This window comes from Anabrus simplex, chromosome 1 (assembly GCF_040414725.1).
Source record: "Anabrus simplex isolate iqAnaSimp1 chromosome 1, ASM4041472v1, whole genome shotgun sequence".
In the NCBI taxonomy this organism is placed as follows: Eukaryota; Metazoa; Arthropoda; class Insecta; order Orthoptera; family Tettigoniidae; genus Anabrus; species Anabrus simplex.
Genome location: NC_090265.1, coordinates 910,420,847 through 910,435,932, shown reverse-complemented (window position 1 = coordinate 910,435,932; position 15,086 = coordinate 910,420,847). Strand labels below are relative to the sequence as shown.

Below are 15,086 nucleotides of genomic sequence, written 5' to 3'. Positions count from 1 at the left end.
TTGAAAATACGGCTGGTATATCATTCGATAATATTCACTTGAATTACAGCTAACCGTGCCTATAAAACAAAGGATATTGTATTACTCGATCTACTTAGGCCTACTGTAATTATTGTAGAACTATTCCTTTTTTATGCTGTTTAATAGAAACTTCTCCATCTGATGAACCAACCAACGTAACAGGCTTTGATTACCAGTACTACCAATTTGTAGAGACTTGATTCTCTAAGATGACAGTATCGTCGTAACAAACATGGCAGCCAAGAATGCATTATTTGTAATTAACTGATCCGTTCTTAAACAAAAAGTTACTGAAGCATATACGTAGTAAAAATTATATTATATTATTTGTTCCGTTCAAAATCATTTTAAGTGAAAAGAAATCATGAATCGATTCAAACCACAAGAATTACTTAATTCTAGGTACAGTTAACTCAGAAGAGATTAAAAAAAATGATGTATAGATCTCGAACTTTTAATTGCAGAGTTTTCAAATATACAGGGTGTAACAATAATTTAGGCCAAACTTTCAGGACACATTCCTCACACGTAGAAGCAGAAAATATGTTATATGTACATAAGTCCGGAAACGCTTTATTTCCTTGTCAGAACTCATTTTCTACAACTCTACATAACACACTAATCATAGGAAACACGCAGGATCCGACATGAAAAGTTCCAAATGCCCTCCGTTAGCACTGATACATGCGTCAACCCGCCGTCGTGCTGAATCCCAAATGCACTGATGTATGCCTGGGTATGCCTATCAGATATTCTGAATTACTGCCAAGGAGTGTCTTATGTCGTAAAGTATAGGCCTGTCTTATTATCATCATCCACGTGCGTGATTACTGTGCCATGCTAAAAAAAAAAATCCTACTGCAATGAAGTGAACTTGTTCTGATATTTGTGTGACATCTGCATGGAGTTTTTGTTTGTTTCGTTTTCCACAGGAGAGCGAAATAGAGTTATTTTTGGATTTTGTTAATTGGGTTGTGATCACAACGTTGGTAGAGTTTGGAGAGCCTACCAGTTGTAATCAAATGTTGGCATCTGATATGGAGATCCTGGTTTCTGTTTTGAGATGATTGTGACAGCTATCAGCAATTGGTTTTGTTTAAGAATTTAAATGGTTTCCTTACAGATGTATTGTCATACAACTGTAAAGTGAGTGGTTCCAATCCACCAGTCTTATGAGACATTCATTTGATTCAAATATGTTTGTGTGTTAAAGTAAATTATCGACTCACTCAATTAGATAGGAATCTTAGTAGTAGCTAATCCCCTAAGCTAGCATCAACTCAGATCGAAACAACTTCGGAGCCAGTTTGCTCCGTGCTGTTTAGGAACGAGAGCAGCTGAGCGAACATGGAGGGGAAATGCATGACGTGATACGTAATGAAGGTCAGTGGGGGATTCACGTTATTCCCACACCACACGACCTTCAAGCCTATATTTTCTTTCAGTAAGTGCATGTATCTCAAGACTTCGGTTACTTAATGGTGAAATTTTATTTAATCAGGACATATTGCACACTGCTGTATTTTTCCTTTGACGATGAATAATTTTTTTGCCATGTTATACTCTATAATCTGTGCCCTGATCCTTCCTTAAGATCCAGACTCCAAATTATTATTATTATTGTCGTTGTTCTTCATATGTTAATATTAATCTCCGCGTGGTTACTGCAAGTACCACCACAGTATGCAACCCGCCTGTCCACTGCTCTCTTTTATCATGCGGCAGCCAGCCGTCCCGAGCCGAGCAAATAGCGCCTGCTCCGTAGTGCAACTACTCGGTGAAGTCTGTCCTAGGTATGTAAAGAAGCATGATATTCCACGGAAATGACATGGAATGCTCATCCAGTGTAACTTCGAATAAATTACTCATCGCCAGTAATCGGAAAACTAACGCTTGCATCATGTTATAGTTTAGTGTACTTACATTATGACAATAATTTTGTGTATATTAAACCTGTTTGCCCGTGTTTACTTGTAGCTGTTTTTTCCACCTTGCCGTATTTCGGTTTCATCAGGCATATGTTCGCCAGGTTACTGGCTGCATAATTAATTATATTTGTATTGCGAAGTGAGCACGCCTGAATTCTGAGTTGGACCGGAGCGTTAGTAAATTTTTGAGACGTACGGGAAGAGTATAGTGTATTATTAATACTGTAGAGGTATCTTACCTTAAGGGACGCCATATCAGACACTGAGCGGTGAGTCTGGATGGTCTCCAATTGGTCCAGGCACCAGTCCAATTCTTCCATTGTCTCTATCGCCAACTTCATGTAGGCTTCATCTGGAACAAAATGAAGAATGGTCCTTCAACTTAATCTTCAACTGACCTATACCTGAGCACCTGTACAAATAAAATGGCACTATTAATTCTATCATTACAACCTTGGACAGTATACGATTCGAAATAATACACGCTGAGCGTCAGAAAGAGAAACATAACAATAAAAATTAATCTTCCTTCTTCCTACTCTTTTACCAGTTACTTGGGTTCGGCTCTGCATAAAGACAGCCCAGTTTTACGGCCGAATGCCTTTCCTAATGACAACCTTATGCGGAGGGAAATATTAATTATTACGTGTTTCTGTGGTGGTTGGTTGTGTGATGTGTTCTTTTGTTAATGAATATGTGTACTGACGAACAGAAACACCCATGCTCCACCGGCCTGGGCGGGAATCGAAGCTGAGGCCCTCTGAACCGAAGACCACTACGTTGACCATTGGCAAGAAGCTGGACTACAATGCGACATACATACATACATACATACATACATACATACATACATACATACATACATCATTATAGACCGTTATGCCTTTCAGCGTTCAATCTGCAAGCCTATCTGAATTGACTAAACATCGCTACAATCCTCTATTTGCAACTAGTGCTGTGGCCTCATTTAGTTCTATACCTCTTATCTTTATATCGTTAGAAACTGAGTCTGACCATCGTCGTCTTGATCTCCCTCTACTTCTCTTACCCTCCATAACAGAGTCCATTATTCTCCTAGGTAACCTATCCTCCTCATTTCTCCTCACATGACCCCACCACCGAAGCCGGTTTCTGCGTACAGCTACAACGCAAATTAACCAAAAATTAAAAATTAATTTTAAACTAACAAAAGGAATTACATTAAAATCTCTGATAACTACCAATAAATCCAGAATCAAATTTATGTGAGACTTACCTCATCCAATTCTGAATAAAATATAGCAAAACTATGCTAGGGTTTCGGTAACAAATGAAGTAAAATAAATAGTTCAGCTGCCAGCCTCATTAAAATAATCACTCCACTGTCTGTCTTTCGGATTTTCTGTGTTTTAGTGTTTGCGTACCTTACAGGATTCATCACTTGCTACCGATATATCAATACTGAATAACTTTAACACACGAAAGTCATCCAAATGGTATAATAAACACAGGGACCTAAATGATGAGGTCAGATTGTCCTTCTAATTTTTCGTCTCTCACTTCTCTATTTCAGCTTTATTGTTCGACTATTCTAGGCTAACCCTTGTTTCCTTCGGATCCGTAGCCTGGATTACAATCGCAGGTAACGTGATGAGCCTCGATGGACAAGAAGTACAGTTTATTCACATATATTACATGCAACATTTCAGCTACATACGGTGAATGGTTTCGAAGCACTAGGGAAAGAACAACTCAACCACAATAAGTTAAAGACAGAAAAGTACAACAAACTTTAGTGGTTTGTAACTTTATGGGTGCTGAATAAGTGTGGACTAGCAAATTGCTGGCCGAATCATTCATTTTTAACAAGAACAACAACATCATCATTCATTGTTCTGTTACAGCCAGTTAAACTGTCGTCGATTCTGGTGTTTCAAGAGCGTTGCCAGTGATAAAAATCATTATGGATCCGTATTGAAGTTACTATACTGTAGGATGCTAATTAGATGATATTATTAATAAACTAATTAACATCCTCAAATTTCAAGAGCGTTCCATTTCACTGCGAATGATTAAGATGTGGAGTCGTGGAGGGAATGCTATAAATACCAGTGTGACAAATAGTGACGATGACAAGCTTGCTGATATTAGTAAATAAATCTATGTGGATGAAGGGGTCTATAAATTGTAGTGCGGAAAGCGGAGAAGGTGAAGAAAGTTCTAGAAGCACCAAATGTACAGAGACATTAAGCAAAAAGTCATAAAGAATCACATGTAACGTTCAACAAAGTACAAAAGCTAGTTCCTGATACAGTAAGAAGAAAGTGACATCGAGGATGAAGACAAGAGTAACGTTGGTACCACAACCGTTATATTGCATGAAGAAATGGATTAATAAATATAAACTGCATGTGTATTACACCCCGGTAATTGAAAAACAATATTTAGCAGCGCCGGCGGAACTGTCCACAAACAGATCTTAATTGTGCCGCATGATACAGTTTTGCCTACGACGATTATACTAGCTGTTGTGTACCCGTCATTGAAGGGTTAGTTCTTGTAACTGTAGTAGTAATGCCATCTAGTGGAGTTGAAAGACAGCAAAATGGACAGAGCACACCGTATCTAAAAACAATAGTCAAGTCAGTCAGTGATTGACATGTTATTGTTGATAAGTTGAAGATGCTCCGAAATCATTTGTCACACGCAGCGGAATTTTTGCGAATATATTGTACTTCATGTACACCGAGGCTCATCTCCGTATCTGGGGCTGTCGACTGAGAAAGGTTCCTTGTCATTCTTTCTTTCAAGCGCCTTGAACGTGGCTGCAATAGGAATTCTATATTATCTACTGGTTAGATATTAAGACCAATTAGCTGGGTGGGATGTGGAACTGAAATAGAAGAAGTACTCATATTTTTCTTTCCATATCCGATAGTGAAAGGAGGTTACTTCTCAAAAATCACCGAGTGTTCAGAAATATATATTAACTGTATAGAAAAACTACATAGCAAAACTTGTGAAAAAATAAATTTACGATATTTTATATTCCACGTGGATTTACCCTGCCGGGAATAACAACTGCGATAACACTGCAATGTTTACCATTTTCACAAGTGTCTTCATAAATATTACTTCTATTTTAAAGTTATAATTAACAAAATTATGAAAAATCGAATTTCCAATCTGTTATAGGAATTGGGTATATTAGGTATATTTTTGTCGTACGAGCTATAATAATGGCGATATCATCAGTTTAAACTTCTGTTGTCGAGTCCAACGGTGGTCATTGCTGATTTGGATATATTGTACAGTCACACCTCGGCTTCTCCAAAAACCATAAATGTAATTACTAGGACGTAAGACCAATAAGTTGAGCGAAAAATTTAAGCTATCATTCTAGCCTGTAATAACTTTCCCTTAACAAGGGCATTTCTCCAGCCATATGCCTTTTCTAGAATTCGTTATCATAATAATAATAATAATAATAATAATAATAATAATAATAATAATAATAATCATCATCATCCGTTCCCCGTTCCAGACTCTCTCTGGGTATGGTAGTGTACTAATACCCTCCACTTCACTCTGTCCTTCCACCATTCCTTTTCAAACTCGATGTCAGAGTTGATTCCTCTTACCTGAACCCTAGAACGGTAACAAGGAAATTTAACGCTTATTGGTAACTATACGCTTCCAATGCGTACACGGCGCAAAACAACGTCTGTACTGTCTCCTATGTTTCTTTTCTCCAACGTTCTTCATGTTAACTACATCACTAAGTATAGAGGTGAATTCAGTTATATTTTCTTTCTGAAACTTGACCTAATTATTCTATTTCCAACACAAGATATACAAGGCGCAAATGGTACATAAAAATAAACACCAGTAAAAAAAATAGACTCTCAAGACAGTCTTACTAGCTTGTTGAACGTAAATTCTTGTTCCAGAAGTAACTCAAGTAAAAGAAAAATAACCTACAACAAATTTGATAAAAACTCATATGAAATAAACTAGAAAGAATCACGCCAATTAATGGTAACTATGTACCTCTCAGGCGCACTACATTACGTAAGAGGGATTATTACTCACCGAACGTGGACGGGAACACGGATGGGACGTGACTGACACACGTAGGGGGGCTGTTTGAATCATAGCTGGAGGGTAGGGATGCCCTGTCAAGGTCACTCGCTTTGGCGGGCATCTACATTTGCGTGTACGTCTATGAGGCGTATTGTTACCATTCTAGGGTTAATGCACTAGTTCTGTGCCGGCCTCTAGCCTCTTCCCTGTCATCATTTCCTCGTATGTTTCTTTGACATTCATTCTCTTGGTATATATATCATGTGACCAAAAACTTATCTGAGTCAATCCTGTCCTGCCATCTACCAAAACTAACTCTCTGCCTACTCTGTCTCGTCTCGTTTTCCTTGTGATGATTCACAAGGAACCTCATTTCAGTTGCTTGGATCCTCTCTTGCTTCTCTCGGTCAATGTCAAGGCTGCTGAAGCCTATATCATCAGTGTAAAAATGTCTGTCAGAGAACCTCCTTGCATTTCATCAGCACATACAACTTGTCCCACACTCTGGTAGAACTTTGTAGCTTATCTAGAACTATTAATCTAAGTACCTATTCTTCCCTGTCGCCGACTTATCGCAAACTGAAAATTTGATCCTGATAACCTCCTTGTAGCCTGGAATGGCACTAGTTTTCATCCATTGTAATATCTACCACTGACTGCACTCGCCTTTCCAAATTACTCGAATAGTAATAAGTTATTACCAACAGATTGTTAGGCCTACATGCTCCCTTGCAAGTAAATACACATGACTACTGTCTCCGTCAAAGCGAAGAGTATTTTACCCTAGTAATACGTCCATTTCATTCTTACTTTACCTCAAAACTTCACCATCATTATCTAATTTCATCCACTGTGACCTGATAGTGTAGTTAAATTGTTTTCTAAAATTCCTCAACCTCAATTCAGTTTCCAAGCTCACGCTTAACCCAATAAATTCTAAAATACGAGATGATTAATGATTATTTTCGAAGTCGTCCTACAACATCCTCTTCAGCTCTATGATATTCTTTTCTGACTCCATCTAATTCTACGTCATATTCTGTTTTTATTTGATTACTCCTTCCTTTCACCTTTACATGCTGTCCTGACTTCATCTCTTTACTGACTTGTACATATTTTTCTCATGTTTACACAATAAAGAAGAACCTACAGGGTCGTCCAGGAAGGTGGGACGTATGCCACATACGGTTAAGCATTATCCTGTTGGTAAATGGTCTCAAAGAGGCCGTTAATTAAGGGACCAAACCCTACTCTAATATCTTAGAGTGGTCACCGTCCTGAGAAGGTTTACTCGGTGCGAGCAGGACTGGAATCCAACAGCATTCTAAACCTTAACACCAGGCGCTGGACCAGTACAGGAGTGCATAACGCAGGATTCACCCAGTCTGTTGCCACGGTACTGTCAAGCATGGATGTGCACATCATGATGCAGAAAACAGAAAACCGAAGCGGAATTCGTCCGTAAACACAATGTCATACCATCGATCCTCTTTGCACAACCTTCCACGCATTGGTGCCTCTGGTATGCTAGTGTGAGGAAGCAGAAGCAAAAGTTGCCTTGAAAAACTATATTGCAGCCGACGTCAACCTGGCGTATAGAAATTGTAACGCAACGCACCTCAAATGTGGAGTGATGTGGCTGGACGATTCTTAATAGCCATGTGCACATGGTGTTTGTTTTTCCTCTCATTCGATGGCGTGATGGGACCGTTGGGATTCTTTACGTTGGCGAATTCGTCCGACTTCGATCCATCCATTCCATCTTTGCCACCTTTCGTCCAACCGATGTTTTTGAAGGATACATTGCAGTCTTGGTACGCTACAGTTCTCCTGCGATCTTTAAGGAAACCTGCTGGTAAGGCTATCGATTCTCCGACGAGACATACTTTGTGCACATTCAACGGCGAACAAACGTAACAGTGGCACGTCTTCCTTTTTTGTAGGCCTGGGAGTTCCACTTGCGTACGTCATAAGCATGTATGCCTATCTGTGTTAATCAGGCCATTGTCCTCTCACGATCCATATGTTCTGCACATGTCGAATCGATCATTACATCCTTGAAATCAACCAGTTGTCATGACGGTATGAAATAATATATTACATAAATACTTATTTCTTACAATTAGTGAAACATTAAACAAATGGGACGTTTGCGTGCGCACAACTTCTTTACAAAATTAAATATAGCTGACTGAGGAAATTAATTGATACAAGGTACTTACCTCCTGGTGCCAGGTTACGAGGTTGGGGGGTGGTTCCCCCTGCCGCACCCGAGGACCTCCTGGACCTGAAAAATACACAGCATGGTTACCTACAGTCTTCAAGTAAATACAGTTACAATGACCATACAGTATTATAAAAGGAAACAATGATGCTGATGACTAGAAAATATTATCAATAATTGAAATATATTCTGGCTTAACTAATGTATTTACAAAGCTTACTGTTATTTATAGAAATAAACGCCCGTGTTTAAACTGCCATCTACTCGTACGAAATCTCTCGATAAAACTTCCTACCAATTTAGTAAGAATTATAGAGGAAAGGCTTATATATATGTTTTGTAAGTCATCAATATTAAAGTTTCAAATTATCAGAAAAATACACAATGTCGAGGAAACAGAATGATATGCCCTAAAACGAAATTCCAACGGTGAGAGAGGAGGCGGAGAAGGTATTGTTAGTGTGCGGCTTACAAGATCCCTCACAGCTAAATCTACATTAGCAGTATAGTGTATAGCTAAGAAAAGGCAATTTGGATTATTAAACAAAGGCCGAGGAGTGATCCGAAGTTTCATCAAGCGGAGATGTTTGACTATCAATCGATTTATTATTTTAGTGCTAATGTTTGTATTATCAATAATATTGCTCATTGGAGCAGCAGGAAATAAACCGAACGAATGATAATGATGATGATGATGATGATTGTTGTTTAAAGGGGCCTAACATCTAGATCATCGGCCCCTAATGGTACGAAATGAGACGAAATGTAAGGACAATTTAAAAGTCTGAAATCATCCACTGACCAGAACTGGCCACAGACCATCATCTCCACATCCTTGTCCAACCGAGCACCATACCCAATGCAACGATATATACGGTATTTTACAGGGTCAAATAAACAAATCATTCCTTGGAAGCTATCAAGTATGCAACCTTACCACATCTCAGGCAACTGGCTGTTAAAAAATCCTTATATGGGATTCGAACCTCCTACCTCGAGTAATGACCACTATTACATATCTCCCCGCCCGCTTGCCATGTGAGCTACTGCGACACTTGACGGACGGCTCCCACTTCCCAGCCTATACAGTACCGTGCTCCTCGTCTGTGTGTCCACCTCCTGTTTTAAAGTACGTGTTCTGTGTATCTGTACTCGTTTTACGAGTTCATTCGAGGTACCCATAATGAATTAATAGTGGGGCTCACGATTCCTGCTGTCTTCTAGCCCGTAAACACACATCTCGTTATATTACACCGGTTTAGGGAGAAGGACCGATGTCTTTCAGATTTTTAGTAAATGTGAAGGGATGCATAAAAGTGGATCGCAAGGGGCTGGTGGACCACCCGGTATTAGGACCGTATCGTTCGTGTTGTGTGCATGGATGTAAATCATATTAAAGTAGATGCACTCCCATTCATATCAAGTGTACTCATCGTGAAGATTTCGTAGTTATAAATAATTCATTAGGGTGCTTTCAAACATTCGAAGGTACACTTTTCATTAGAGAGGGTATTTTCCATCTACTTGATAGTTATATTTTTCGGGTAAGGCCAAAGCTCTGAGTTGGTACAAATCCATTTTCCAACTACTATATATTTTGAAATTATAAGATGTGATAAAGCCATTTATTTTATTTGTGAATGAAGATTATATTCACTTTATTAAATTAGAGGACAAGGTATCAACTGATATACTGTCACTTACAGTATATCATTTACTGTGTTTTATATGAAAATTCATGCGCCACCAGAGAACAAATCGATGAGAGACAAAGATTATCTGAAGTGTAATAGATTGAGTATAACAGTTAGGTGAATCATTATCAGAATCATCGAAATTCGTGACAGGGAGCGAGGTAGGCTATTATATTTAAAAGCGTATGGTAATAGAAAAGTGCATTTAAATAAATGTTTTTTTAAAACAAGTAATGTTTTATAAGAATTATTACGGACTGGAATAAATTACCAAGGGTGTCTTGTACTATATCTACACCAATTTGATACATTACCAGCTTCTTTGAAATCATTTAAGAAAATACTAAGTAAACAACTTAACGGTCGAATGAAGAATGGAAACAGGCTGTGGATTTTCATTCTCATACTTTATTATATTTTATTTACCTAAAATTCGTAGCTCATATCCCTAGGATATTTTCAACATTGAGTTGCTTGCCTGAAGGGATTTTTCGCTGCTTATAAAATCTATAGGTAAACTAAATTTAGTTTACCCTCGTCATTTTCAAAGCGATCAAGAAGTAAACAAAGTAATTTCGGATATACTCAACAGACTATCAAGAAAGGGTTTCGGGGGGTGTTTTTAGCAGTGGACTGAACGCTGGAACTGTCGCACTGTCTCTGTGGGAGAGACCCGGCTGAAACGTGACCTTCAAAAACACTTACGAGAAAAGCTGATGGAAAATGTTTTTCATGATCTCTTAATACCATTTCTTTCAATGCTAATCACTGGCAATTATTAAATCCCGGAGGAAACTTTTTATGAAACGGCGAAGCTACTTGTAATCAGTAGATTTTTGTCCAAGCGAGGCGTAGCATGGTGACGTTGCACGGCTTTCTCTGCATCGGCCGGCTACGCATCTGTATCATTCTAACCAATACAAACACAAACTGATATGAAAAAGTGAATTAATTTACGTATTTCACAGTCATACAGCATAACCATTGGATATATAAAGATCACAATGGGACCAAGAACGCGATTTTCCAACCACCCCCAGCTGAGAAAAAGTTTTCTTACAAAATTGGTAACTTTTTCTTGGAAACATAACATTCTGAAATTCATAAATAATGTACAAAACATCCCAATGCATATTGTGTTAAGATTTGGATTCGATCAGATGATGGGTTTTGGAGCAACAATGTCTTAAATTTGACGCATGGTTGAAACACGCTTAAAAACGGGCACTGTTCGCATTTCACCAGCGATTAAAAATGTGAAAATATAAATTAAAAATTGGAAACCTACATGACGTAACGTGAAATGAAACGAGGAAAATGATGGTGTTATTGGATTTTCTGTACGCCTATCGATTATTTCAAAAACTATATCCAAACTCGAGTCCACATAATATTTTGGTTGACAATGAGGTGCCTATAGTTCCTGGATAACTTGTCGTGAAGCTGCCTGTCGCCCTAAACCACGACGAATAAGAGCGCCCGAAGTACGCTCTATTGTGTTGAGTTGGAAGAATACATGGACAGTGTCCTTGGTTTCCAGATAGTCATCCACCTTCCTAGTCCGACATGGCGGACGTTGTCGTCCATGGATCAACTTAAAGCCCCAAATCTGACATACAGAGGACGAGTCTCTCCTTTATGGCAAATCACCGCGAGGTGACTGAGACGATGTTAAGAAGGACAGTACGCCAAGAATATGGTCCAATACACAACAATTTATCGAAGTTAGAGAAGAAAGTACATCGTGTTGCGTTGCCTGTAGAAAGCGAAACAGGTCTGCTCAATGTTGACTACTGTGGAAGCAACCATCACGCAGCTCACCACCACAACGTAGCGCACACGTGCCGTCAGTCGTTCTTCGACTGGTCTAATGTGGAGCCTTTTTCACAAGGAGCACTATTTAACAATGTACCCAAAGACTGCACGTACGCGTAAACTGCGGATATTACGAGTGCTACTAAGGACTGATAGTTGCTGTACCGTCAACAAATGCAGGCCTGGATGCTCATTTGCTGTCTTAGCAGCATACAGTTGTGGTACAAAAATGGTTATGAATTAAGTGAACTATACATCTTAGTTTTGTTATAAGTAATTCCCTAGTACTTCCCGGATCACCACCCCATAGAGGAGAGCCTATATTATAGAGCCATGATCGACACATGCGTGGGTTACGTCGACGCTGCATGATGCTGCCCTACATCAAGGTTCTCTACCTCTGTATAGATTCTCTGACTCGCTAATCAAGCAGATTAATGGATAAAGATCAACAGTATTCGTTTCGTGCGCTACTGGGCATATAATCCGATTTAATGGCAGTATCAATACACAGTAAACCTGAACTTGCCGTTGCTTGTAACTATATACCCGGCGAGGTCATCTGGCAGTTATGACCAAATAACAATACACTCCAGCAGTGCTCTCACTGGACGACCACTGCTGAGAGATGGACTGCCATTTCTACAGAACTAGACCTTCCGCCAGACTCTTGACATAATGCAGGGCATAGGACGCCATCTGTACTTGGCATGACTCAAATACCTTGAGATTCTTCCTTGCCTAATATTGTTAACAACGTGGTCAAATAAAAGCCAGGTTCATCTCAAAAACACGCACAATGAGTGATTCATGTTTATCAGGTAGGATGAGTAACCCTTTATCTGCCTCTAAACATATGTACAGTGGCGTATTGTGGCCTATGGAAAAAGCAGGTTGGTAACGTAGTACGGCACTATTTTAATGATAGTATAAATAGTGTAACCCGTCTTTGTATTGCATTTCACAATCATCCTTAATTTATGCACATGAGTGCAGTTTGCATCGTCACCAGAATAAAAAGACGTACTTTGACGCCTTTCTTGGTTGTATTAGTGGTAGCTGTTTTCGTTGCCTACCATAATGGAGATAATTGTCTTTAGGAGAAGTACAACCAAGCAACCATCTCATACCGAGCTCGATAGCTGCAGTCGCTTAAGTGCGGCCAGTATCCAGTATTCGGGAGATAGTAGGTTCGAACCCCACTGTCGGCAACCCTGAAAATGGTTTTCCGTAGTTTCCCATTTTCACACCAGGTAAATGCTGGGGCTGTACCTTAATTAAGGCCACGGCCTCTTCCTTCCAACTCCTAGCCCTTTCCCGTCCCATCGTCGCCATAAGACCTATCTGTGTCGGTGCGACGTAAAGCAACTAGCAACCATCTCATCTTATTACTAAACAGAGAAACCATGGAAGAGTTCCAATTCCTTGAAGAATGAGGGTAAAGGCAAAAGAGAAGGGCTGTGAAGGGCGTGAAATCTTAAGATACTCCACGTCTCGGAGCTGACCATGAGAGATCGGATGAAAAAGAAAGCGAAAAGGCTGATACAATTAATTGGAAGTAATGCAAGACTTAGCTAAGGGACCCTTTGTCGCCTACCCTCGCTGACATGTTAAGAGCCCCACGAGGGTTGTCCCTTTTAATCGCCTCTTGTGACAGGCAGGGGATACCATCGATACCCCCACCCACAGGAGACTGTTATATTTGTTGTTACTGTTGTTGCTTCTGTAAGGTCTTTTGTACGGTCTAAGGCGTCCAGTGCCAAGAAATCATCAGTAACATGTTCGCTGGTATAGGGCAAATAAATTCCTATTTTAATTCATTTCTTTCTCATGCTTCTGTTAGCAGTGAAGATTTTTACACTCCTGGACGCTCTATTATTTTGGACAGCCCGGTTCAATCAGATATTCCAAACAAACGTGTTAACTGGCTGTTATGAATTATTTTCTTAATATTGTTTGTTAGGTCATCAGCTGGCAGGCGGTCTGATGCTCATATACCACCACAACACAGGGAGAAAACAAACCATGATGGAGCTAAAATGAAGCGTACTAGGCAAGGTGAGGAGTCAGGCAGTTTGCCATTGCTTTCCTCTTTAGACCAGGAAGTGCTATTGCATCACGGCCACCTCTATGAGAAGCACATTTAATAATACAGTGCAAGAATGAAAAAGCTTTTTTTTCACAAAAGTAGGTGTACTTTATGTATTTCTGCTTCCTGAATTCGAAAATGGCACTCAAAATATCGTATCACCCACAGTTTTGGCACAAAACGTATACTTTGCTAATAATGATATCACATATTGAAGTAGTAATGTGTCACACGAATCATGCTCAACTAGAATAGTTTGTTATGCACACATTAAACAGATGCATACAGAGAATGCGGTGGAAAACATGCACTAACATAATTCATTCCGTGTTTTCTTAGTTGTCATGGCGTGGACCCTGCTTTTCCTCTTAAGGGGTATTTCCGTGTGCTCACGGTGAAGCATCCAGCAGTAGTCGCCCATCATCCAAAAATCGTAAGTTCCCTGGTATCGTCGTTCCAGGTCCTTTATGTCCTGATGGAATCTTTCACCCTGTTCCTCACTTACAGCACCCAGGTTTGGAGGAAAAAAGTCAAGGTGAGAATGTAAACAATGTCTACGATTGTTTCCCAGGAAGTTTTGAACCCACACACTTTAAGACAGTCCAGGCTTCTCTCTCCACGGCATTCACTGAATGAAGGAAATCTTCATCTAGCATTATTTTCCGAATATCGGGACCAGTGAACACGCCTTCCTTCAATTTAGCATCTGACAGGTTGGGAAACTTGTTACATAGATATTTGAAACAGTTGCCACACCTAGGTAATGTTTTGACAAACTGCTTTATTATGCCCAGTCGGATGTGCACAGATGGCAAGAGTATTCTGTCACTTTCCACTAGAGGGTCACAATTGATATTTTTGTTCCCTGAAACCAATTCCAACCTTCGGGGCCACTGCTTTTGCATTTTATAGTATATTGTATAATATAAATTAAAACACCATATGAAGCTCAGAATATCAATCACAATATTATAATAATCATTCAAATGCATTACCATTAATTACAAATTTACGCTATTTGTGCAAAAACTGTGGGCGATACGATGTTTTCAGTATCATTTTCGAATTCAGGAGGTGGAAAAACACAAAGAACGCCTACATTTTCGAAAAACGCTTTTGTGACATTAAAATTTGTTGCAGTGTGTAATATCCGGACGCACTAGTCGTGTTCCGAATGACATTATTTAAGCACCAGCCATACCTCAGCAGCTTCCATACTACCACGGCTCCGGGGAAGCTACATTTTTCTCTGG

At 39.5% G+C, this 15,086-nt stretch overlaps 1 protein-coding gene across 3 annotated transcripts in view; it reads right to left on the bottom strand.

Annotated features, from left to right (window-relative positions):
• Positions 1–15,086, bottom strand: part of dnc (phosphodiesterase dunce) — a 900,811-nt gene that overhangs the window by 344,596 nt on the left and 541,129 nt on the right. For all 3 annotated transcript variants that reach the window (XM_067136623.2, XM_067136624.2, XM_067136625.2), the window contains 2 exons: positions 8,234–8,298; positions 2,189–2,301 (listed from right to left, as the gene is read on the bottom strand). In XM_067136623.2, the coding sequence (XP_066992724.1) occupies positions 2,189–2,301; positions 8,234–8,298 (178 nt within the window). The remainder of the gene's footprint in view (positions 1–2,188; positions 2,302–8,233; positions 8,299–15,086) is intronic.